Below are 27,887 nucleotides of genomic sequence, written 5' to 3' on the forward strand. Positions count from 1 at the left end.
TGTATGTAAAAACGTTACAACAACATAGACCACATGTATGCAATAATCATGAACAAGAAAAATATAAAATAACACACACACACACATATATATTCATGATTTGTAAGTTAAAACGTCTGAACGCATATTTCACTATGAATGAGACCTCACTGTGAGACCCATTATTCCTGACTCAAAAATATGCATTTTGCAAAGATTTATATATATATATATATATATATATATATATATATATATATATATATATATATATATATATATATATATATATATATATATATATATATATATATATTTTTTTTTTTTTTTTTTTTTTTTTTTTTTGAAGCTTGTTTTGTCACTGACATATATTTTAAAAGATATATTTGTAATTTCCACATAAATAAACATTTCAGCCTTTTTGTCAAAAAAGCTTAAGTGTGGTCTCAGAAAACATGTGGACTATAATTTATAGGCTTTTATTGCAACAAAACAAAGGTCAATAAATGATAACAGAATTTTTTTTTCAGGATGAAAACCTGAAAATGCACAAGTGACTTTGTAGGAAGAATGCACTATAAAAATTGCACTATAAAAATTGTTGCATTTAAATGTAAGGCAACTTGAATTAATTTGAAAAAATAATTTTAACTTTTTTTGACTATTTAAAAGATGTTATAAGTACAAAAATAAAGTTGAGCCCATATAAAAATAACTTAAGCCATTTCAACTTACTTTTTGTCATTTACACCAACTACTTACTAGTCAAGAAAGTTGAAATGACTTGTTTAAGTTGTTAACTTAAGTTGTTTAAACTTAATTTAAGTGCAAGGAATTATTTACAGTGTAGATTTAAAAGCATTATCAGTAGAGGGCAGTAGAAAGCTGGATTGTTCTCAGTATTGTACATGTTGAGGCTGGATTATTTACTTCCCTCAGTTTGTAATTGTATTAGGGATGCACCAAAAGGAAAATTCTTGAGCGATAACCAAACAATTTTTTTTTCATTTTCCTATATATTTTGCAAATTTTCTCATCATTGCATTTTGTCAGAATGTCATTTTTACTATATTTATTTCACATTTAACAATGAAATTTTCCATTCAACCATTTCTTGTTTCATTTACACAGCAAAATCACTGGTGTTAAAATAACACCCACGGTGTCAAATTTAACACCGGCAAAGTGTGTATATGTGTCCACACTACACTGTGTTAATTTAGTCAAAAGTGTAGTGTTAATTTAACAACACCCATTATTTGTTAATTTAACACTCAATATTGTTAAATTTTACACTTTGTTCAACACTATTCATTGTTGTTTACACACTACACTGGTGTTGGCACAGAAATACAGTGTTAAAAATTAACACTCCTAATTTAAGGTCAACACCAGTGTAATGTGAATTCAACAATGTTAAGTGTTAAAATACTGATTAATAGCCACTTTTGTTGCTAATGGGTTGTTTCTATAAAAGACAAATGACAAGAAATATTGCAAAACCTCTTTTTATTAAAGTACATCACATTTAATATTTACATTGATACACACAACACTTAGCATTTAACACTGCTTATTTAAATACCTCAGCTACAATTAGAAACAGAATACAGTATGGAATAATGAAAGTTATCTTATACCACAGCGCAGTGACATGAAAACTACATAATATAAGGTCTTTAATATATCAAATGAGAGTTTAAAAAAAATTAGCCACCCTACTCAAAACTTGAACATTACAATACACTGCAATTACCTTACTGGCAAGCAGAAATGTTATCCTTCACAATACTAAAGATTTTTCCATAACAAAACAGACATTTCAATTCAAAAGACGTTTCATTTTTCTTAAATACGTTCCAACCTGGTATTTAGTTCTGTAGTTGTTTTATTCATGATGTAGTGGAAGGCTGCATCAGTGGTCTTCATCATGCAGGGAATGGCTTTTTGGTCCAGAATGATGCAAAAATTCTGGATGCAACTTTTGTTCCCAACGCAGAGCTGTGCTGATCCATCCACCTCAAAGCATGGATTGATGCTCATCACCTAAGTGTTTTAAAAGAGTGTATTTGATGTGTATTTATGAACTTGTATGCATTTACGTGGGGTGAACAATGCAAGCAAACTAACTGCTGAATAAATAACTAGAACAAAATACCAAAAAACGTACACAGCACAATCAGTAGCTTCAGTTGCACATTGACCCTCTCCAGTCTTTCTTCCTTTCACAAATGAAGGCAAGAGGTGAATGAGCCAGGGAAGAGCTGCCACATAACTGTCCCGTCCTAGCAAAACAGAATTTAAACACAAACAACCCATGAGTATACAGTTAAACTTTAAAACCATAAAAGCAGCAAACCCATGTACACTTACCTAAACTCCTGTTGACCAGACAGAGGGTCATCCATATCTTCATCAGGATGTAGTCTGCAATTATCCTTTAATTGTTGTATGTTGGCTATTTTGCAATACATCACCTCAGCATATTTCTGCAGATTTTCAAAGACAAAAAGAGTCAAGAAAACACCAAAAAGGGTGCAGTTTTAACCGTTATTTGAATCAAAATCATCTCAGTATAATAAATCATGTTAGAGACAGTGTACAGTACTAATGTACTATGTATACTCACATAACTAGTTGGTAAGCTCTTATCCTCCAAACTGGGTTAAGGAATAACAGTTCCAGAATTCACGGGTATGTCGTATTCAAATGTAGTCTGGTAGGGTCCTATCACAAAAAATGACAATAAAGACTCTGAAAACTCAACATTCTTTTTATATTAAAAACAGCACTCAAGACAATATGAATCTTCATTTATACATTTTCAAAATAGTTATCAATTTGATTGCTATTTAATATGACATCAATAGCAAAACGATATTAAAACTGCAAGCAGTGATGGAAGGGCCCTCGCACACCTGACACCGCCACGCCGTGGCATAAGAATTAAAGGGAACAGTAGTAAATAGGCATTTAAGCATGTAAACATAGGTGAACCATTTAAAAGTGTAGTATAATGTGCCACATTTCCTGTTGCTAATTACAAATGACAGCGAGGTAGCATCGTGTAAGATAGCATGAGAGAGAGAGAGAGAGAGAGAGAGAGAGAGAGAGAGAGTGAGTGTGTGTGAGTATGAGTGACTACATGTAAATATTGGCACGTAGATGTGTCAGGACTCTTATCAATCATGTGAAGTTTGGGACAAATCCGACATTGCATTATCATTGTAAACATGTTACTTCCTGTTACCAGCTGGTGGCGCTATGACCATAACTGACTATTGGCATCATAAGTGACTATCAGTGATGGGAGTAACGCGTTACAAAGTAACTGTAACTCCACTACTTTTAGCAGTAACGAGCATGTAACGAAGTATTTTTTTAAATCAAGTAACGCAATTACAATTACTGAAATTTAAATGAGTTCGTTACTCGTGTGACTCTATTTTGTAAAAAATAGACAAGACATATCTGACGTCGCAGGACCGTAGTTGGCGGCGCAATGATTAATTACACTTCATCATAGCTGACAGTGCATATAGAATGAACATGAAAAATCTAAACGGGACAACATACCTTTGTTTAAAAAAAGTCATAATCCATCCGTTCTCATGTTTGTAAATTATCTTCACCAAGCAATCGCAGTATGACATCAACTTGCATTTGTAGTCCACAAAGGTAATAAATCTAAGAAATGTTCATATATTCTTAGATGTTTACATCGGCTTCATGGAAGAGAACGATCCGCGATTGTTGTTTCCACTAAAATATTCACACTGCGCTGTACACCCGTGTTAAAACTCCATAGTATGTGTGAGCTTGCTTTTAGTTTTAGTTTCAGTCTCTCCGTATCTGAACAAACAATCCACTCGCTCTGTTTCTGTCTAACAAAACAATCCACTCGCTCTGTGTCCGTCCGACCAAACAATCCACGTAGCCTACTCCGTTTTCTGATTAAATATCTTCCTTTAATCCTGTGTATCATTTAAATCCAACAGAAAACAAACAATATATGACCAAAGAGCGCAGTCCCTGTGTTCCAATGCAAGGGCTGCACCCTACTAAGCATGCGATAAAAGGTGAACACTCTGCCTTTCAAGGCGCTCAGAAGTTTGCGAAGAGAACTGAAATGAGACGGTCTAACCTTCGCAGGACCCATAGTTTGCCTCATCTGCTGCATGCGCAATCGCGCCTGTCAGCAGGACACAGCGGAGACTTTTCTAACTTATTAAAATAAATATGAAATCAGAAAAATTATAATTTATTTTTGAAAATATGACATGTTGACACAATTGTCTCCAAGTTTTTAAAGAGACACTACACAATTTTAATACATTATATATTTTTGTAAACATGCAGAATATTTGTCTAAATGGTCTAAATGATATACATAAATAAACTAAGTTTACATATTAAGATAATTTCTAACAAAAATATTCAAAGGTTGAATCTAAAGCAAAATAGGCTCCTACAGTATGTGATATATTAGAGTCTTACGTGTAAAATAGCCCATCCATATCATTTTATTGTTTGACTGTTCAGTACTGTTCATATTTACATTTAAAAAGCAGACATAAAAGTAACTTAAAAGTTACTTTTCTAAGTAACTAATTACTTTTGATATACAGTAACTGGTACAGTAATTCAGTTACTTTTAAAAGAAGTAACTAGTAACTGTAACTAATTACTAATTTTCAGTAACTTGCCCAACACTGGTGACTATTGACATGTAGATGTGTTCAGTCCAGGACTCTTATTAATCATGTGAAGTTAGGGAAAGATCAGACATTGCATAATCAGTGTAAACATGTCACTTCCTGTTGCCAGCTAGTGGCGCTATAACCATAAGTGACTATTGAAATGTAGATGTGTTCAGTCCAGGACTCTTATTAATCATGTGAAGTTTGGGACAGATCGGACATTGCATAATCAGTGTAAACATGTCACTTCCTGTTGCCAGCTGGTGGCGCTATAACCATAAGTGACTATTGACATGTAGATGTGTTCAGTCCAGGACTCTTATTAATCATGTGAAGTTAGGGAAGGATCGGACATTGCATAATCAGTGTAAACATGTCACTTCCTGTTGCCAGCTGGTGGCGCTATAACCATAAGTGACTATTGACATGTATATGTGTTCAGTCCAGGACTCTTATTAATCATGTGAAGTTTGGGACAGATCAGACATTGGATAATCATTGTAAACATGTCACTTCCTGTTGCCAGCTGGTGGCGCTATAACCATAAGTGACTATTGACATGTAGATGTGTTCAGGTCAGGACTCTTAGCAATCATGTGAAGTTTGGGACAGATCGGACACTGTATGCCTGAGTTCCAGCAACCTGTTTCATAGCGAAACATCAAACTTTGGCTGGCCGAAATAGACACAAATTTTAATATAGAATCAAATCCTTCGCAATTTAGCATCACAAAGGCCTTAAGATGAGACTCGCCAAATATGATGATGATCCAACGAAAACTGTAGGAGGAGTTAGTTAAAGTATGACTGCTGGAAATGAGAAAAACTGAGCCAAAATCTGAGAAATAATTCAAAATAGCTGACTTCCTGTCTGATGTAGGGCGTTGCTCCAAGAGACTTTTTTGTAGGGCTTGTAATAATACATGAGCATACCGAAATTCGTACATGTAAGTTAAACACAGTCCAAGGGCTGCTTCATTCAATATTTGAAAGTGGCGCTAAAACATGTTCCTTCAGGTTGCCAGCTGGTGGCGCTATGGCTATAAATGAAAATTGTTATGTAGATGTGTTCAGGTCAGGACTCTTAGCAATCATGTGAAATTTGGGACAGATCGGACATTGTATGCATGAGTTCCAGCAACTTCCTGTTTCATTGGAAAACATCAAACTTTGTCGGGCCAGAACCGACACAAATTTTTACGTAGAGTCAAATCCTTCGCAATTTAGCATCACAAAGGCCTTAAGATGACACTCACCAAATATGAAGATGATCCGACGAAAACTGTAGGAGGAGTTAGTTAAAGTATGACGCCTGGAAATGACAAAAACTGCGCCCAAATCACAAAAATAACTCCGAATAGCTGACTTCCTGTTTGGTTTACGGCTTCGCTCCAAGAGACTTTTTTGTAGGTCTTGTCATGCTACAGACGCGTACCGAATTTCGTAATTGTACGTCAAACACAGTCCGAGGGCTGCTTCGTTGAAAATTTGTAGGTGGCGCTATAGAGCCATTTTCTCACGCCTAATTCTAAAGCCTACACCACATGTAAATTTTCATCACTCTTGACATCTGTGCAAAATTTCATGAGTTTTCGAGTATGTTTAGGCCCTCTAAAGTCCCGCTGAAGTCGGAGAAAAAGAAAAAAAAATATAGCTGCAAGCAGCGATGGCGGGCCCTCGCACGTATTTTTACCGCTACACGGTGCCTCCGAGAAAACGATGCACGGTGGGCAAGTGCATCAAGTGGGTAAATATCTGTGGAGTATTTCATGTTGCTACTGACCTATTTAGGTACTGTAGGTAAAAGAAACCCCACATTTTGGACAAACGGGGGCGCTAGTGAGCCACTAAAATAGACATGCCTTTATCTGACCTTTTTGTCAACACTTAACAGTTGACAACTCTGATGTGTGTGCCAAATTTGAAGTTAATCTAAGCATGCCAAGAGGCTTAAATATGCCTGAAATTAAAGTAAAGTTTGAAGCGTTGCCATGGCAACAGCGTTCGAGATGTCAAAAATCCCTTCACATTTTATCATCTCCAAAGTCTCAGCATCATGTTGACCACTTTTGGTGTCAATCGCATGAATATCCTAGAAGGAGTATTTAAAAGAACATTGGATGGAACTCGCAATTTATCATCTACAATGTCTCAGCATCATGTTGACCACTTTTGGTGTCAATCGCATGAAAATCCTAGGAGGAGTATTGAAAAGTTCAATGCATGCAACTGAAGGGCTTAAATATGCCTTAAAAACGAAAGTAAAGTTTGACGCGTTGTCATGGGAACAACGTTCGAAATATCAAAAATCCCTTCGCAATTTATCGTCTACTATGTCTTGGCATCATGTTGACCACTTTTGGTGTCAATCGCATAAACATTCTAGGAGGAGTATTTAAAAGAACATCACATGGAACTGTCAAAAAAATCAACCTTTGTGACTGCAACACTTCCTGGCGCCTGGTGGTGGCGCTATACCCGAGACTTACAATAGGCACATCGATGCGATCGGAATCTTCAGACGAACAAATACCCCGCGTGTCATCACAATAAGACATTTTTTGCCTTAGATATTAGACACTTCCTGTTTCTCTGATTTCGCCATGACTTTGCCGCTTCGCCATGGCAACACCGTTCGAGATATCAAAAATCCCTTCTCAATTTAGCAAGTCCAATGTCTTGACATCATGATCACCACGTTTGGTGTCATTTGCTTGAATCCCCTAGGAGGAGTATTCAAAAGTTCACCGCATGCATTTTTTAAACAATCCAAAATGGCGGACTTCCTGTTGGGCGGAGCTAAAATGTTAGAGGGCGAAAGTTGTTCGGGTCGATGAGATCTATATGTGTACCAACTTTCGTAAATGTGCGTACATGTTTGCCCGATCTGCGCACTACTGTTTGTTTTTGCATTACAGGGGGCGCTACAGAGCCCCCGTGCCACGCCCGTGTTCCAGCCTTTGTCTGTTCGCAATGACGGACGACTCTAACGTCTGTGCCAAATTTCAAGAGTTTTCGAGTATGTTAAGGCACCCAAAATGCCCAAAAGTGTTAAAAAAAATAAAAATAAATATAGCTGCAAGCAGCGATGGCGGGCCCTCGCACGTTTGTTTACCGCTACACGGTGCCTCCGAGAAAACGATGCACGGTGGGCAAGTGCATCAAGTGGGTAAATATCATGCTGCTACTGACCCATTTAGGTACTGTAGGTAAAAGAAACCCCACATTTTAGACAAACGGGGGCGCTAGTGAGCCACTAAATAGACACGCCTTTATCTGACGTTTTTGTCAACACTTAACAGCCGACAAATCTGATGTGTGTGCCAAATTTAAAGTTAATCTAAGCACACCAAGAGCCTTAAATATGCCTGACATAAAAGTAAAGTTTGACACGTTGCCATGGGAACAGCGTTAGAGATGTCAAAAATTCCTTCGCAATTTAGCGTCTACAATGTCTCAGCATCATGTTGACAACTTCTGGTGTGAATTGCATTATTTCCCTAGAAGGAGTATTAAAAAGAACATTGCATGCGACTGTCAGGCTTAAATAAGCCTTTAAAATGAAAGTAAAAAGTTTGACGCGTTGCCATGGGAACAGCGTTTGAGATATCAAAAATCCCTTCGCAATTTATCATCTCCAATGTCTCGGCATCATGTTGACCACGTTTGGTGTCAATCGCATGAATATCCTAGAAGGAGTATTGAAAAGTTCACTGCATGGGCTTAAATATGCCTTTAAAATGAAAGTAAAGTTTGAAGCGTTGTCATGGGAACAACGTTCGAGATATCAAAAATCCATTCGCAATTTATCATCTACTATGTCTTGGCATCATGTTGACCACTTTTGGTGTCAATCGCATAAACATTCTAGGAGGAGTATTTAAAAGAACATCACATGGAACTGTCAAAAAAATCAACCGTTGTGACTGCAACACTTCCTGGCGCCTGGTGGTGGCGCTATACCCGAGACTTACAATAGGCACATTGATGCGATCGGAATCTTCAGACGAACAAACACTCCACGTGTCATCACAATAAGATATTTTTTGCCTTAGATATGAGACACTTTCTGCTTCTCTGATTTCGCCATGACTTTGCCGCTTCGCCATTGCAACACCGTTCGAGATATCAAAAATCCCTTCGCAATTTAGCAAGTACAATGTCTCGACATCATGATCACCACGTTTGGTGTCATTTGCTTGAATCCCCTAGGAGGAGTATTCAAAAGTTCACCGCATGCATTTTTTAAACAATCCAAAATGGCCGACTTCCTGTGGGGCGGAGCTAATAGGTTTGATTGTGAAAGTTGTTCGGGTCGATGAGATCTATATACGTACTAACTTTCGTACATGTGCGTACATGTTTGCCCGATTTGTGCACCAATATTTTTTTTGCATTACAGGGGGCGCTACAGAGCCCTACTGCCACACCCGTGTTCCAGCGTTTGCCCAGTCCTAATGGCCGACGACTTTGAGGTCTGTGCCAAATTTCCGGTGTTTTCGAGCATGTTAAGGCACCCAAAGTGCATGCCAAGTGCTTAAATATCCCTGAAAATGAAAGTAAAGTTTGACGTGTTGCCATGGGAGCAGCATTCGAGATATCAAAAATCCCTTCGCAATTTATCATCTACAATGTCTCAGCATCATGTTGACCACTTTTGGTGTCAATCGCATGAAAATCCTAGGAGGAGTATTTAAAAGTACACCGCATGCAACTGTCAAAAAATCCACCTTTTGTGACTGCCACACTTCCTGGTGCCTGTTGGTGGCGCTATACCCGAGACTCACAATAGGCACATCGATGCGATCGGAATCCTTGGCCGAACATACACACTGCGTTTCATCCCAATAAGACATTTTTTGCCTTAGATATTAGACACTTCCTGTTTCTCTGAATTCGCCATGAATTTGTCGCCTCGCCATGGCAACACCGTTCGAGATATCAAAAATCCCTTCGCAATTTAGCAAGTCCAATGTCTCAGCATCATGTTCACCACGTTTGGTGTCAATCGCATGAATCCCCTAAAAGAAGTATTTAAAAGTTCATGATTAACACACTTCCTGCTGCCTGGTGGTGGCGCTATACCTGAGACTCACAATAAGCACATCGATGCGATCGGAATCTTCAGACGAACAAATGCCTCGCTTGGCATCACAATAAGACATTTTTTGCCTTAGATATTAGACACTTCCTGTTTCTCTAATTTCGCCACAAATTTGTCGCCTCGCCATGGCAGAACCGTTCGAGATATCAAAAATCCCTTCGCAATTTAGCAAGTCCAATGTCTCGACATCATGATCACCACATTTGGTGTCATTCGCATGAATCCCCTAGAAGGAGTATTTAAAAGTTCACCGCATGCATTTTTTAAACGATGCAAAATATCCGACTTCCTGTTGGGCGGAGCTTAAATGTTAGAGGGTGAAAGTTGTTCGGGTTGATGAGATCTATAAGCGTACCAATTCTCGTACATGTGCGTAAATTTTTGCCCGATCTGTGCATCAATGGTTTCTTCTGCATTACAGGGGGCGCTACAGAGCCCCTGTGCCACGCCCGTTGTCCAGCCTTTCGTTTTCTGCAATGACGGACGACTCTGACGTCTGTGCCAAATTTCAAGAGTTTTCGAGTATGTTAAGGCACCCAAAATCCCCAAAAGTGTTAAAAAAAATAAAAAAAAAAAAAAAAAAAAAAAAAATAATAAATTTGAGCAAAAACAATAGGGCTTCGCACCTTTCGGTGCAGGCCATTGTGGCCTGCTCCTCGGTGCTTGGGCCCTAATTAAAGCTGCAAGCAGCGATGGAAGGGCCCTCGCACGCATATGCACCGCTACCCTATGGCATTAGTAAAGCAGTAAACCAGGGGGGTATAAATTAAAGTGGGTAAATACAGCTGGATATTCAAAGGGAAACTGGTGTGCCACACCGCCTGTGTGCAGCAGGTGGCGCTATGATGGTACCTGATTATTGTTATATTGACGTGTTCAGGACGGGACCCTTATGAAACGTGTGAAGTCTGAAGCAGATCGGATAATGTATGCCTGAATTACAACAGCTTCCTGTTTCATGTCAAAACATCTCACTTTGCCAGGCCGCCACGGACACGCACTTCAACGAAAAGTCAAGATCTTCGCAATTTATCACGGCAAAGGGCTTAACATCAGTCTGACCAAATATGATGATGATTTGATTAAATCTCTAAGAGTAGTAAATCACAGCGTAAAACATGGCATTTCCTGCTACCTCTAGGTGGCGCTAGGACTGAAGCTGAATATTGGCATTGAAATGTGTTCAGGCCGAGACTCTTATCAAACATGTGAAGTGTGGGGCAGATTGAACATTGAAAGCCTGAGTTAGAACAGCTTCCTGTGTCATGGCAAAAACGCCAAAATTTGTTAGGCCGCCACGGACACACACACCCTCCAACAAAAAGTCAAAAGCTCCACAATTTAACATCGCAAAGGCCTTTAGATGACACAGACCAAATATGATGATGATCAGATTAAATCTCTAGGAGGAGTTTGTTAAAGTACGAAGGCTGGAAATGACAAAATTTGCACAGAAATCACAGCGAAAAATCAAAATGGCCGACTTCCTGTGGGGTTTAGAGCTTCGCTCCAAGAGACTTTTTTGTAGGTCTTGGGGTGATACATGATCCTACCAAATTTCGTATCTGTACGTTTTTCGTAGTGGGGGGGCTGTTCTTTTGAAATTTTGCAGGTGGCGCTATCGAGCCATTTTTATACGCCCACTTCTGACACCTATACTACATGTAAATTTTCGCCACTTCTGACGCGTGTGCAAATTTTCATGAGTTTTCGGGTATGTTTAGGCCCTCAAAAATGCAATCCATTTCGGAGAAGAAGAAGAAGAAGAAGAAGAAGAAGAAGAAAAATAATAATAAACGGAGCAAAAACAATAGGGCTTTGCACCCACGGTGCAGGCCATTCTGGCCTGCTCCTCGGTGCTCGGGCCCTAAATATAGCTGCAAGCAGCGATGGCGGGCCCTCGCACGTTTGTTTACCGCTACACGGTGCCTCCGAGAAAACGATGCACGGTGGGCAAGTGCATCAAGTGGGTAAATATCATGCTGCTACTGACCCATTTAGGTACTGTAGGTAAAAGAAACCCCACATTTTAGACAAACGGGGGCGCTAGTGAGCCACTAAATAGACACGCCTTTATCTGACGTTTTTGTCAACACTTAACAGCCGACAAATCTGATGTGTGTGCCAAATTTAAAGTTAATCTAAGCACACCAAGAGCCTTAAATATGCCTGACATAAAAGTAAAGTTTGACACGTTGCCATGGGAACAGCGTTAGAGATGTCAAAAATTCCTTCGCAATTTAGCGTCTACAATGTCTCAGCATCATGTTGACAACTTCTGGTGTGAATTGCATTATTTCCCTAGAAGGAGTATTAAAAAGAACATTGCATGCGACTGTCAGGCTTAAATAAGCCTTTAAAATGAAAGTAAAAAGTTTGATGCGTTGCCATGGGAACAGCGTTTGAGATATCAAAAATCCCTTCACTTTTTTATCATCTCCAATGTCTCGGCATCATGTTGACCACGTTTGGTGTCAATCGCATGAATATCCTAGAAGGAGTATTGAAAATTTCACTGCATGGGCTTAAATATGCCTTTAAAATGAAAGTAAAGTTTGACGCGTTGTCATGGGAACAACGTTTGAGATATCAAAAATCCCTTCGCAATTTATCATCTACTATGTCTTGGCATCATGTTGACCACTTTTGGTGTCAATCGCATAAACATTCTAGGACGAGTATTTAAAAGAACATCACATGGAACTGTCAAAAAAATCAACCTTTGTGACTGCAACACTTCCTGGCGCCTGGTGGTGGCGCTATACCCGAGACTTACAATAGGCACATCGATGCGATCGGAATCTTCAGACGAACAAACACCCCGCGTGTCATCACTATAAGACATTTTTTGCCTTAGATATTAGACACTTCCTGTTTCTCTGATTTCGCCATGACTTTGCCGCTTCGCCATGGCAACACCGTTCGAGATATCAAAAATCCCTTCGCAATTTAGCAAGTCCAATGTCTTGACATCATGATCACCACATTTGGTGTCATTTGCATGAATCCCCTAGGAGGAGTATTCAAAAGTTCACCGCATGCATTTTTTAAACAATCCAAAATGGCGGACTTCCTGTTGGGCGGAGCTAAAATGTTAGAGGGCGAAAGTTGTTCGGGTCGATGAGATCTATATGTGTACCAACTTTCGTAAATATGCGTACATGTTTGCCCGATCTGTGCACTCCTGTTTGTTTTTGCATTACAGGGGGCGCTACAGAGCCCCCGTGCCACGCCCGTGTTCCAGCCTTTGGCTTTCGGCGATCACGGACGACTCTGATGTCTGTGCCAAATTTCAAGAGTTTTCGAGTATGTTAAGGCCCCCAAAATGTCCAAAAGTGTTGAAAAAAAAAAAAAAAAAAAAAATAAAAATAAAAAGAATTAAAACTGCAAGCAGTGATGGAAGGGCCCTCGCACGCATGTGCACCGCCACTCTATGGCCTTAGTAAAGCAATGAACCAGGGGGATTGAAATTTCAGTGGGTAAATATAGGCGGATATTCAAAGGAACGTTGAAGTGCCACACCTCCTTTGTGCAGCAGGTGGCGCTATGATTGTATTTGATTGTTGTAACATTGATGTGTTGAGGCCAGGACCCTTGTCAAACGTATGATGTCTGTGACAGGTCGGACATTGCATGCCTGAGTTACAACAGCTTTCTCATGGAGAAACATCACTCTTTGCGAGGCCGCCACGGACACGCCCTTCAACGAAAAGTCAAGATCTTCGCAATTTATCATCGCAAAGGGCTTAAGATCAGTCTCACCTGATATGATAATGATTTGATTAAATCTCTGAGAACAGTGAATCACAGCGTAAAACAAGGCATTTCCTGCTACCTCTAGGTGGCGCTAGGACTGAAGCTGAATATTGGCATTGAAATGTGTTCAGGCCAAGACTCTTATCAAACATGTGAAGTGTGGGGCAGATTGGACATTGTATGCCTTAGTTATAACAACTTCCTGTTTCATGGCGAAAACGCTGAAATTTGTCAGGCCGCCACGGACACACCTTCCAACGAAAAGTCAAAAGCTCCGCAATTTAACATCGCAAAGGCCTTTAGATGAGATTGACCAAATATGATGACGATCTGACAAAATCTCTAGGAGGAGTTCGTTAAAGTACGAAGCCTGGAAATGACAAATTTTGCACAGAAATCACAGCAAAAATTCAAAATGGCTGACTTCCTGTGAGGTTTAGAGCTTCACTCCAAGAGACTTTTTTGTAGGTCTTGGGGTGATATATGACCCTACCAAATTTCGTTTCTGTAGGATTTTCGTAGCGGCGGGGCTGTTCTCTTGAAATTTTGCAGGTGGCGCTATCGAGCCATTTCTGCACGCCCACTTCTGGCGCCTATGACACATGTAAATTGTTGCCCTTCTGACGTGTGTGCAACGTTTTATGACTTTTTGAGGTTGTTTAGCCTGTCAAAATGCGATTCAATTAGCGATACTTTGCCAGGCCGCCACGGACACGCCCTTTAATGAAAAGTCAAGGTCGTTGCTTTTTATCATCACACAAGGTCTTGAGATTACACTGGTGAAATATGATGTTGATATGGTTAAATACCTAAGAGCAGTAAGTCACAGCGTCAAACATGGTATTTCCTGCTGCCTCTAGGTGGCGCTATGAGTGTTACTGAATTATGCCATGTTGATGTGTTCAGGCCTGGACCCTTATCAAACGTGTGAAGTCAGGGGCAGATCGGACAATGTATGCCTGAATTACATCAGCTTCCTGTTTCATGGCGAAACATTACATTTTGCCAGGCCGCCACGGACACGCCCTCCAATGAAAAGTCAAAAGCTCCGCAATTTAGCATCGCAAAGGCCTTTAGATGATACTGACCAAATATGATGATGATCGGATCAAATCTCTAGGAGGAGTTCGTTAAAGTACGACGCTTGGAAATGTCAAAAAATGACAGAGAAAATTCAAAATGGCTGACTTCCTGTGGGGTTTAGAGCTTAGCTCCAAGAGACTTTTTTGTAGGTCTTGGAGTAATAGATGATCCTACCAAATTTTGTATCTGTAAGTTTTTCGTAGTGGGGGGGCTGTTCTCTTGAAGTTTTGCAGGTGGCGCTATCGAGCCATTTTTACACGCCCACTTCTGACGCCTATACTACATGTAAATTTTCGCCACTTCTGACGCGTGTGCAAATTTTCATGAGTTTTCGGGTATGTTTAGGCCCTCAAAAATGCGATCCATTTCGGAGAAGAAGAAGAAGAAGAAGAAGAAGAAGAAGAAGAAGAAGAAGAAGAAGAAAAATAATAATAATTAAAGCTGCAAGCAGCGATGGAAGGGCCCTCGCACGCATGTGCACCGCTACCCTATGGCATTAGTAAAGCAGTGAACCAGGGGGATATGAATTAAAGTGGGTAAATATAGGTGGATATTCAAAGAAATATGTATGTGCCACACCGCCTGTGTGCAGCAAGTGGCGCTATGATGGTACCTGATTATTGTTATATTGACGTGTTCAGGCCGGGACCCTTATCAAACGTGTGAAGTCTGGAGCAGATCGGATAATGTATGCCTGACTTACAACAGCTTCCTGTTTCATGTCAAAACATCACACTGTGCCAGGCCGCCACGTACACGCCCTTCAACGAAAAGTCAAGATCTTCGCTATTTATCACCGCAAAGGGCTTAACATCAGTCTGATCAAATATGATGATGATTTGATGAAATCTCTAAGAGCAGTAAATCACAGCATAAAACATGGCATTTCCTGCTGCCTCTAGGTGGCGCTATGACTGAAGCTGAATATTGGCATAAAAATGTGTTCAGGTCAAGACCCTTATCAAACATGTGAAGCAAGGGGCAGATTTGACATCGTATGCCTTAGTTATAACAACTTCCTGTTTCATGGCGAAAATGCCGAACTTTGTCAGGCCGCCACGGACACACCCTCCAACGAAAACTCAAGATCTTCGCAATTTAGCATCGCAAAGGCCTTTAGATGAGACTGACCAAATATGATAATGATCGGATTAAATCGCTAGGAGGAGTTCGTTAAAGTACGACGCTTGGAAATGTCAAAAAATGACAGAGAAAATTCAAAATGGCCGACTTCGTGTGAGGTTTAGAGCTTAGCTCCAAGAGACTTTTTTGTAGGTCTTGGGGTGCTAGATGATCCTACCAAATTTCGTATCTCTACATTTTTCGTAGTGGGGGGGCTGTTCTCTTGAAATTTTGCAGGTGGCGCTATCGAGCCATTTCTACACTCCCACTTCTGACGCCTATACTACATGTAAATTTTCGCCACTTCTGACGCGTGTGCAAATTTTCATGAGTTTTCGGGTATGTTTAGGCCCTCAAAAATGCGATCCATTTCGGAGAAGAAGAAGAAGAAGAAGAAGAAGAAGAAGAAGAAGAAGAAAAATAATAATAATAATAAACGGAGCAAAAACAATAGGGTCCTCACACCCTGGTGTGCTCGGGCCCTAATAATAAACGGAGCAAAAACAATAGGGTCCTCACACTTGTGTGCTCGGGCCCTAATAATCCGAGCAAAAACAATAGGGCTTCGCACCTTTCGGTGCAGGCCATTCTGGCCTGCTCCTCGGTGCTCGGGCCCTAAAAAAAAAAAAAAAAAATAATAAATCCTAAGAAAAACAAAAGGGCTTAGCACCTTTCGGTTCAGGCCATTATGGACTGCTCCTCGGTGCTCGGGCCCTAATAATAATAACTCCTTGAAGAACAATAGGGTCCTCACACCCCGGTGTGCTCGGGCCCTAAATATATTTTTATTAAAGTTGGCAGCAGGTCATGTGACTTTCTTGCCAGATTAATAACCATAATATGTACAAAACTACATACTAAAAAAATTGGTTAACTGTTCAGTTATGTCAAATAAAATGATGTACATGTATAAATATATAAACTTACCTTCTGTAATGAATTTATAAGTATTAGCAGTCGTTTCTCATTGGGAGTCATATCCACGTCAGGTCTTCTTTAATAAACTGCCCTAAAACAGCATCTCTTCTGAATGATTTGAAGCACTCAGTGTGTACTTTCACCAAACTAGCATCTATAATGACAGAAAAGCAAATGTTTGCCATACACGTTTTACACTTTCGTATGTATTTGCCATTTGCATCTGTCTGACATCTAGCGCCAGCGCCACGAAAAGCTTACAACACACAATGCATCCAATCCTGCAATGTGTGCATACAAATGATGATATATTGTGAGGTTTTGGTAAAATTAATTGTGGGTTTGGCGATATTTCCCCTGTTTGCATACTTAAAAAAACACATGACCATGCGGTTGCGGTTTTCTCCGTGTTTTTTAGTAATTTGAATAATTAACCGATATCCGTGCACTCACGTGCATGTAAACGACCTCGTTAACTCACGGTATCTAGCCTATATGATTACCTCATAACGAGCATCATATGGTGAATAAACGAGCTTTCATTTAACTTAATTTCATACCTTCAATTTGTAGTGCATGTCGCGTTTTATCATGGTTCAATTCTTTCGTTCATATCTCCTGTTAATATCCTTGGTTAAAACTTTTAGCTAGCAGTTTAACTTATACTAAACTAACAAGGGAACAACGTAACACAAGCTCTGATTAAACTGAACCAAATAACGAACAAAGGGGAAATAAAATGGGAAAAAAAATCTTATTGAGGTTTTTTTGGCATATGGCTGCGTAGAGTCAGACAGAGAAATAACAGTTTAATTTAGCTAAACCATGTAAATATTATTAAACTTATTTACCTCATCTCTTTAGTCCTCCTTTGAAAGAAAATGGCGGTAAAATCCCTGACAGGAAATGTTTAGTGGAGGCGTGGCTTGATTTACACCGCTCAGAGTGAAATCTGATAACACCCTTGTTTTACACTGACACTGTTGTGGATATAACACTGCCCTAGCAATGGCAGTGTTTTTTTATTACCAGATAGTGTTAAAACAGCATCAACACTGTGTATTTAACACCATCCCTGAAAATTTAACACTGGTGATTTTGCTGTGTACATTTAACCCCCATTTATTTCTCATTTAATACAAGCATGTTTGTCATTTTTCATTGGAGGACTTTACTGGTGATAGGAAGTTTTTATTACATACTGCTGACGCTCTTTGTCCCTCTTTTTTTCTCTCATACTCAGTGCTTATACAAATACCCATCACGGGCACAGTGTTTTTCTCAAACACTGCATGGTGTTTAGGATGTCTTTATTTTTAAATAAGTAAAACTTGTAGTGCTGTATGTTTTCGCGTCTTTTTCAGACACTTTAAAATGCTTTTTTCAACATGTCTCGTCGCAACGGTTAATAAGATCGCGTCATCAAAGACATCATTGTCCGGTAAAATTTATTCTGCATTTTCACTTGTGCGGCCGAATACGAAAATTATTTTTTTCTATTTTCGGCCGAATAATTTTGGTTGCCGAACATTCTGTGCATCCCTAAATTGTATGCAACTTTTCGTCAATATTAAACATTTTGTATTGCACTGCTACTGTATTTAAATCATACGAAGCCTACCATGAATCAATATAATATCTAAAAAATATATATTGTAATTTTTTTTAATAAATCTTTTAATAAAGCTGTTTTTGTATATTTGTCACAAAACCAGTCAAACCTGGCAACCTATAATCTGGAAACACTTCAGTACACATCTTAAAGAAACGTTGTTTGTTTTTCCCGATTTTATTACTTTAAAAAACAGGATACATATGAAATCATAGATATAAAAAACAAACCAATCAACAAAACCTTAGTTCAATGTTACAAACAACTTTACTGCAGGTAAGAGCTAAGAGCTAATATCACACCAGAGGAGTGAACTGATATATTGCCTATGACTGTATCCTATAATAGAAACGCTCCTATTCCCCCGTGACAGAACAGAAGCACAGTTTCTCAAAATGAAGAGGAGAAATAGGCCCACAATCTCATCTCGAGGAAATAAAAACAGTGGCTTGTCGCATAATAAAGCTATTCTTCTATTGGTGTTAAATCACATGTATTCTAATGCCAAACAGTTCACAATCCTAAAAAAATGGCTCATTGTTTTAAAGAGTTAGAAAGGTCCCAGGTCAGGAGCATGCAGGACGTGTGTGTGTTTGTATACAGTGGTTATGTGTTTTGCTAGCTCGGTTCTGTCTCTAAACACAACTTGTCTATTTCTTTCTAATACACACTGACAGCATCTCAGCTTTTACTGAAGCTGTTTCATTGATTTAGAGAAAGAAAAGAAAAAGGCCATAGCCAAATACAACCAGGTAGCACAATAAAAGAGTTTGTGCATATTTAAAGTTCCTTTTTATGCACATTTGGCAAAAAAAATGTAGGCTAGCTGTGAGCCAAGGCCAATGTATGTAGCCAACAAGATCTTGACGCTGGCATCCATAGCAAAGCAACTTTCACAAGTGGTCAACCATTTGCACTGATCTATGGTCAGGTTTTGACCATTGCTAACTTCAAAAATGATCTTGGTTCAGCATTACAGGATTCATCACACAAAATGTATCAGGAACATGTTCAGGTCATACTTAACAATTAATACAAATTTTAAGATTTAAGTGAAAAGAAACTTTTTAACATTTTAGTATTTGTTGTGTTTATGGAAATAAAACAATGCAATCTTTATGGTGATAAAAAATTAACTTTTATATATGCAAAACATTTTTTTTTTTGAGTAAAATGTGACCTGGACAGGTGTTCTGACAACTATCTTACTAGTTTCATCATCATGAGTTTGTCACCTGATAAAACCACTGGTTATGTAACTACAAACTGCAGTCTTAAGCATTTAAAAAGACAAATTTTTCGACAGAGATTTCTTTGAACATTTATGAAACATCTCTATATTGAATGCGCTATTTTAACTATCGTTTTTTACAGCTCTTTTTTACAATTCATCTCTGTGTTTAAATGTATGCCATCTTAGTGCAATATTTAACATGCTTAGAGCATAAGTTTCGTGTGGCAAATGTTTTCTTTTCTTAATTCATGCTCTTAATATCTCACAGATACATCCGTGTTCAAAACCGTCTCAAAAAAGCAAGGTCATTGTGATCTCTAACACAATTCATTTCCCTCCAATGTATAAGACACAACAACATAATAATATATACTGTATATATATATTTATATTTATATATAGGCAAAACAGCCCATATTAAGAAGAAAGAAAAATCAGTTAACGTGACAATGACGTGTTCAAAACATCCATACAAAACGGCATACGTTACATTAATTCACAACATTTTTGCTAAATCTAAATTTGTTAGCAAAAGAGTAGAAACGGATGAATGTAGATTCCTCTGTTGATATTTGATAAATGAAGTCTGTTCTGGATTCGTTATTTTACTACGAAAGGTTTTGTTTAAGGCTTGTGAGCATACCAGTTCTGTATACGGCAATAAACTAGTTTGCGTAATCCAGCAGGGGGCAACATTCACTCGATTGGTTAAGGCAAAATTCGAGTTTCGTGACGCTGTCCTCCGTCTAATCGTCATCTTGCAAAAAATAAGTTGCACGTGTAGGAAGACTTCAGTTAGATGCAGATATGGAAGTCAGTGCTTCCTGAAATTTCCTAAGCATAAAGGAACTGAACTCTCCACAGGTTACAGAGAGAGAGAGAGAGAGAGAGAAACATATGCACATATCTTAAAGAAGCAGCTGCAAATATTTAGCTATGCCCCCTTCAGGTAGCATAAAGAATTGCACCTACAGAGAGCTCAGTGCTTTGTGCTTTGGACCACTATCATGAAGAATCAAGTTCAGGAAATGCCAAGATAAACATGTCTGCTTTGTCAACAATCGTAAGAAAAAACAATGTGAGGGAGCCACATCGCAGCACCACGACCGTTACCGCCGCTGATTTACGCACAAGAGTAGCCTTAAAGGAACACGCCCACATTTTGGTAATCTAGCCCATTGACAGTATCCCCCAAAGTTAGACAAGTCCTTTCTCATCTCTGTGCGCGCTGCAACACCGTCCGACGCAGCCCCCGCCAGCCCAGCCCAGCACAAAGACCGGAAGTGAATGGCTCCAGCCAGCACACCGCTCCCAACAAGCGACAAAAGAACGCAAACATTTTTCTATTTATGTGTTTTGATTTGTATAGTCACACCTTGTGTATTTTTTGCTTTGAAATTCCGTTTAGACATAACACAGCACAGTAATTAGTGGCCACAGTTTTGCTTTTTGTGAATTGGGAACGGATGATTCAGCATTTATTCTTCAGATAAATCCCTGCAGTTAAACAAAAAAACGCAGTATTCTCACAATATGCATAAAATGCTATACAAATCACAACACATAAATAGGAAAATGTTGGCATTATCCTGTCTCCCATTGGGAGCAGCACGCCAGCTGGAGCCACCCACCTCCAGTCCCCGTGCCAAGCCAAGCCAGCGGGGGCCGCGCCAGACAGAGCCACAGCACGCACAGAGATGAGAAAGGTATGTATGGACCCCTCCAACTCTGGGGGACACGATGAACAAGCCAAATTCCCAAAATGTGGGCGTGTTCCTTTAAGTTTCTTCAAAGGAAGAGAAATTCGTTCTGAAGCTAAATATAAATCATTTCTGTGTGACTGTCACCATAACATATGGTAGAAGGATTGTAGTCTGAAACCATTCACATCTCGGTATAAAGTAACCCGGCCATTTTTTTTTACATGACTAACAGTCACATTTTAATCATAAATTGAAAAGAAAGAAAATTCATCACCATTGGAGGGAAACCAGACCAGACCTTTTTACACAAAAGTGAAATACATGAATGAGGAATGTCGACTTAATATTTAGACATGGTAAAATAAGATGAGCGAGCGCATTTCTGTGAAACGAAATAAGAAGTGCAGATGCTTTAGTATGAGGACTGAAACAAACAAAAAAAACAAGTGCTGCACTGCAGTATGCCGCGAGTTTCTAATATACGCAATAAAAAGGGCTGTTATGAAAACATACATAATAAAAACCGTGACTCTACACGTTATTAATACTGTGTTTCACTAGATGGCAACTGGGTTTTTAGTCTTATAAAAAGGACATCATTACGAAAAATGCATCAGGCTTTTAAAATACGCAGCGCTCCAATATAAAGTGCTTCATTACATTGTTATTTCATTTTTTTTTTACAGTTTCTTATTAAAATACTGTATTCCCTGGAGTGAAACCATAGTAAACATGTTACACATTGGTAAAAATAAACATTTTGGAATGTCTTTTAAAAAGTCCATGGGCTGATTTTGGTCAAGCAGAGCTTGTCCCGGGAGCCTGCGGAAAAGAAATACGTTATTAAAGTCGTGTAACTCCCAGACAAGCAAAAAGAGTCAACGACAGCACATCTGGAGGAATTAGTCCGTTTCGTCAATCTTCTTTAAGGATCAGAATAAAACGACAAACAAATGCATTGCAAAAACTAAAGCAGGTGTGCGATGCCATGCATGTCGAGAGAGGGATGCCAAATAAGACTGTCTTGAAACCAGATTTTTATTTCCGTAATAAGAGTCTTCCTGTATCTCGTTGCATCAGCAGGAACTTATAGGTTGTGATTTAGATTACCAGAGCCCACACATGCTAATATGAATGCACTGGATGTTGCTTGGATAAAATCTACCATATGCGTAATGTTATTAACACTTCTCCAATAAACTTTACACATTTTTGGTTCTTTACAGTTCAGGGTCACAAGTAAAAAAAATAAAAAAATCTTTGGCGTCTTAATTGTTTGTATTGTTAATATTTTTTGTAGAAAAACTGTTGTGTGTACTGTTTCTTTACAAAGTAACATCGCCACCTACTGGCCCGGCATGTGTAATACAACGTTCTTATGAGACAAACACACCAAACGCAAATTCAATGATTTGTGCAAGTAGATTACATACAAAGTCAATGCAAAGACACAAACAGGCACGTACATACGCGAACAGACACGGGGCAATGCAAATGAAAATGCGCTATTCGCCTCAAACGCATCTTCGCACAAGTTGAAAATATTAAACTCAAGCAAAAAATTTGCATGACACAAAGTTAAATCCTGTGAGTAACCTAGAGCGAGAAACGCGATGTTTTACGTTTGGTGTGTACACCGCATAAGTCATCTTTGCCAATCTGTGTGAACGCAGATCTTTTTGACACCACTGTCGTGTGTACGTAAAAAAATTTAGCATTTTCAATTTTTAAATATAATCAATTTTTAGAAATCTTTTCAACTTTGACTTTTTATCTTGACTAGCGATAAGCTGCTGTAACTTAATAAAGCTTAAATAACTTGTCGGAGCCAATGGTATAGTGGCCTGCGCTCTGATGTGTTGCTTTCGCACTTGGCTACCCGAGGTTCGATTCCCGGCTCGTGGTCATTTGCCGATCCAAAATGGCCACAAAAAAAAACGTTAAAAAAAAGTTTAAATAACTTACACTAATTCAACTTTATTTTATAAGTTACAGCAACTCATCACTATTAAAAAAAGTAAAAAAAAAAGTTGAAATGACTTGTAAAAAAATGTTAATTATACTTAAAAATGTTGTGGCAAAATATTTTTTACAGTTTATCTTATATTATATTAAGTTAGTTAAATCAACTGAAATTATAATAGATTTAAAAACTGAAAGTTATATAACCAACATACATTTCATATCCTTTCTGGGGTAAAAAGCATCACTCAACCTAAAACTAGCTATACATACATTTTTCAAGTATTAAAATCATTTGATTATTGCAAACCATTGCACCCTTTGATTAATCTTGCAGCGCTAGTTTTTGCTGAATTCGCTGAACAATAAAATGCTACACAATAACCCTGACTTGTTTAATATGTTTTCAATAGTTTTTCCAAGCAGATTAAAAGTCCATACATAATCTGTATCACTGAATGTTGTCAGGCACAGCATGCTGAAAAACAGCAACGTGGTGATTTTAAGGCCATATATACAAAAATCGAGTTTATAGCTGCCACATGAGTTCAAGACAGTCCATGTAAAAGAAGAGGCAAGAACGAAATTAAAATTAAAATGAAATCCACAGATAGAAAAATAGATGCTTGTGCTTTGTTAGTGCAATGAATAAAAGGATAGATGAGACATAGATGATGAAAGGACAACGTGAGGAAGCATTAGTCAGCATGCAGCAGCCGAGATGGGTGTGTTCTGGAGAAACGTGACCAGGAAACAGATGGTGGAGGTGGGCAGGCAAACAGACAAAAAGATGATCATGTCCTGAGCGAGGCAGACCACCAGCGCGTGCTCTGATAGGACCCAATCCACCAACACGCACAGCAGCAGATAGTACAGGTGAAACTCCTGCAGGTCCTGCCAGTCTGACTCTGTCCCACCCACATCACCACTCACCATGGTCTTAATCTCCGTCAACTCTACCTCTTCCTTGGGACGGGAACGCTTGCTGCGGCTCCTCTCCTCCATGGCCAATGACTTCCTGCTGTTCTCAACAAACTCCTGCAGACGGGAGGAGCAAGAACTGTAATTGATCAGTCTAAAGAAAATCTAACTACTATCGTATTTTCCGGACTATAAGTCGCTCTGGAGTATAAGGCGCATCAGTTAAAAAATGCATCATGAAAAGGAAAAAACATTTATAAGTCGCACTGGACTATAAGTCGCATTTATTTAGAAAATTATTATTCTTTTGGGGGACATTTTGTTTGTTAAGTCTTTCTCCGTTGTCTTTAAGTTGATGTTTCAGTTAACAGTTTTTTTCAGGGGTAGGCTACAGGAGCAACATATAATGCCCTCTCATGGCTGTAGACAGTAATGTTTTCCTTTGGTTCATGTAAGTCAGTATGAATTAATTTTGACATAAATCGCACCTGACTATAAGTCGCAGGACCAACCAAACTATGAAAAAAGTGCGACTTACAGTCCGAAAATTACGATAATACAAAAAAACATTGTTAGGGTGTCTGAGTGGACTGTTTGTGTCTTAAAGATCTGTAGATGTGGCTCAGGTCACCACTATTATGCAATTATATCCACCTTATTTTCGAATGCAGAAGTAAGTGATGTGATGTATTTCCATTTTTTAATTGGCTGTTATGTTTGAATTTCTATGCAGACAAGTACAAACCACAATAAACATTTATTACATTTATTCAGTTATATTTTAGTTTTCTGTTATAGGGAAACTCCATTTTTGGCAATAGCCTCATTTTCCAGCTCCCCTGGAGTTATACATTTCATTTTTACCTTTTTGGAATCCATTTAGCTGTAATCCGGTTCTGGCGGTACCACTTTTAGCATAGCTTAGCACAATCCATTGAATCTGATTAGACCATTAGCATTGCGCTCAAAAATGACCAAAGAGGATATTTTTTTTCTTTTTTATAACTTGACTCTTCTGTAGTTACATTGTGTACTAAGACGACAAAAAATTAAAAGTTGCGATTTTCTAGGCAGATATGGCTAGGAACTATACTCTATACTTTGCTGCCTTAACATAGCTGCAGCAGGTGCAACTATTGGCGCTTTTCCATTGCATAGAACCCCACGGTTTGGTTTGGTTTAGTTTAGTTTGGGTCAGCTTACTTTCGGGAGCTTTTCCATTGGGTGCAGTACGTAGTACCCAATACTTTTTTCGTACCACCTTGGTTGGGGTTCCAAGCGACCTGAGCTGATACCAAACGTGACACGAAAATTAATTGGTCTAAGAGAATCGTCACTACCAGCGTCATCGCTATAATGTAAAAGATTAGCTTTACCTTCATGCTAGCTTGTGCTGTCTCGAGCAAACATGTTGTCATGTTGTCAACTTATAGTTTCCAAACTCCCTTTTAGCGATGAAAAACATCCCCAGGTTGTGAATCAGGAACACCATAACAGTTTTTTTCCAGACTTGCAGTTTGTGGTGGCACATTTGCGACGCGCACATCCGCATATATGCTTAAATGCAACTTCAATAGGCTCAGCAGAGCGCCGTTCGGCTGACGCCACGGGTGTTTGTCCAGAAACTGTCATGTGAGACAGAGGTAGTGATAAACAAGATGTGCAAACATCTATTTGTGGTGGCCAATATTAATTTTGTTGCGGACTGAGAAATAAATAAATGTATGGGAATGTACAACGACGCTCTCACTTGCATGATGTCACAGCAGTAGGCAGCGCAAATATAACGACACGCCTATAATCCCTCCCACTGCGAAGTGATACTAAACTCGATGGAAAAGCTAACCACGCCAAAGTGAGGTGAGCTGACCCGACCCAAACTAAACTAAACCATGGGGTACTATGCAATGTAAAAGCGCCATATATTACACAGTGCCCGAAAATAGTCCCCTTGGTAACTTACAATAGCTGGGGACTATTTTTGGGCACTGCGTAATATCATTGCGCCTGCTGCGCACATGGTACAGCCAAGTCCTTGATTATTATGCAAGAATGAGAGTATAGTTCCTAGCCATATCGGCCTAGAAAATTGCAACTTTTAATTTTCCGTCTGCCTTAGTAAACAATGTAACTACAGAAGAGTCAAGTTTTAAATAGGAAAAATATCAAAACTCTTACGTCATTTTTGAGTGCAATGCTAATGGTCTAATCAGAATCAATGGATTATGCTAAACTATGCTAAAAGTGGTACCACCAGACCCAGAGATCAGCTGAATGGATTCCAAAACGGTAAAAATCTAATATTTAACTCTAGGGGAGCTGGAAAATGAGCATGTTTTCAAAAAAAGTGGAGCATTCCTTAAAATATGCATGTGTTATATTATATTACATCGCTTTATACCGAGGGACAACATTCCGATCTCTCTGATGAAGCTGATAGGAAAGTGACTACTGCAATTCATCGACTGGCCACTAGAGACTGGCTCCAAAAGGGAGTCAATTCCCATAGACCTCCATTTTAAAATGCCCAACTTTACAGCAGAAAACAATGTTTAAAGCCTGGTACAAAAAATGATTTTGGTCTACATACATAGCTACAACTGTGAGAGGGGTGCATTTTTAGTAACTCATTCATTTAAATTATATTAAGCCTTAAAGTTCTGCATCATTAAGGGGAGTGGCCACTTGATAGACGGGTGAACTGCCACTGCTGTCACTACCATCAAGCTAGGCGGGCGTGGTTTCAGCAACCAGTCACCTTAGCTTGGCCTACGTCCCGCCTCTTTACCCATTTTCGGTTATCCGCGGCCAAGATTGCGATGGCAGGCACCGCCAACTATTGGCATCAAAAAATCTCTTCACAAACCTTTGGGTGACGTCACGGACACCACGTCCATATTTTTTACAGTCTATGCTTCATACGCACAAGAGGGAGACATGACCTGAAAATGTATGTAAAAATGATATACCTTCTCATTTAAAACATAACAAAAATACGTGCAATACATTAAGAACTATTATAAACATAAACTAATAAGCAGTTTATGTTGTACATATTCTGTACTGTAATGTGTTTTGAAAAAAATTGTAGTAAAGTATAATAGCAGAATTAAAAGAAAAAGCTAAATCAGCATATTTTTATGTGCATAATATTAGTTGTTTTTGAACAATTATTGCGCTTATTGTTTACTGGTAGTTTCTATGTGTGGATACTAAGGGTGTCACGATTTCGATTTTAAATCGAAATCGATCGAAATGAAGTCACAACCACGAACTTCTGAAAAAAAATAGGATCGTCAATGCTGCCACGCTTCCATGTCACGTCCGGTCGGCTTGCCAAGCGGGGGGAAAAACTCTCAGAGGTGCCTTTAAAAACATCGGTCCAGCGGAACGCAATTTATATTTTAAACCCGAGGGATGTCTTGCTACGACTCCTTGAAATGCATATCATAAACAGGATTATTTACTACCTAGTGATCTGACTTTGGACAGAGCGCAGCTCTCTGCATGTACGCGGGAGTGAGAGAGGATTTTTGTGCAGCGGGTTATATTTGAAACAAAAGGGATAGTTTGCCTCAGCTCGCATGAAACGCATAAAACTGAACAAATACGTAAGGATTACCACTTTAGTTTATGTTTAGACTTTGGACAGATGACACGTGAGACAAAGAGAAGTGCAGCTGCTTATGACGCGCTGGATTTATTTTAAATGCTAGGAGTCCAAGACGCGCGCATTAAGTCCATGTGCGTGCAAGAAGGAATCCACACTCTACAAGCTCTCTCGCGTAAAGTG

At 39.0% G+C, this 27,887-nt stretch overlaps 1 protein-coding gene and 1 long non-coding RNA gene across 7 annotated transcripts in view; both read right to left on the reverse strand.

The window, feature by feature from the left end:
* Nucleotides 1-1,471: 1,471 nt before the first annotated feature.
* Nucleotides 1,472-17,769, reverse strand: LOC129421819 (uncharacterized). 2 transcript variants are annotated; one of them, XR_012358031.1, is made up of 5 exons: nucleotides 17,514-17,769; nucleotides 16,672-16,816; nucleotides 2,609-2,706; nucleotides 2,150-2,468; nucleotides 1,472-2,025 (listed from the first exon to the last, which is right to left on the reverse strand). It is a non-coding gene; the product is annotated as an uncharacterized lncRNA (long non-coding RNA). The 2 variants fall into 2 exon arrangements; XR_012358030.1 differs by lacking the exon at nucleotides 17,514-17,769 and having other exon boundaries at nucleotides 16,672-17,494.
* Nucleotides 17,770-18,432: 663 nt separating this feature from the next.
* slc44a1b (solute carrier family 44 member 1b) overlaps nucleotides 18,433-27,887 on the reverse strand; it is a 34,304-nt gene continuing 24,849 nt past the window's right edge. For 3 of the 5 annotated variants that reach the window (XM_055178962.2, XM_073854505.1, XM_073854506.1), the window contains exons 15-16: nucleotides 24,107-24,211; nucleotides 18,433-22,033 (exon numbers count right to left, since the gene is read on the reverse strand). In XM_055178962.2, coding sequence (XP_055034937.2) covers nucleotides 22,010-22,033; nucleotides 24,107-24,211 — 129 coding nt within the window. In that variant the 3' untranslated portion in view covers nucleotides 18,433-22,009. Of the gene's footprint in view, nucleotides 22,034-23,232; nucleotides 24,212-27,887 lie in introns of those variants that run through there. The other 2 variants (XM_055178963.2, XM_055178958.2) reach the window with 2 other exon arrangements.

The sequence above is a fragment of the Misgurnus anguillicaudatus genome, chromosome 16, assembly GCF_027580225.2.
Source record: "Misgurnus anguillicaudatus chromosome 16, ASM2758022v2, whole genome shotgun sequence".
Lineage (NCBI taxonomy): Eukaryota > Metazoa > Chordata > Actinopteri > Cypriniformes > Cobitidae > Misgurnus > Misgurnus anguillicaudatus.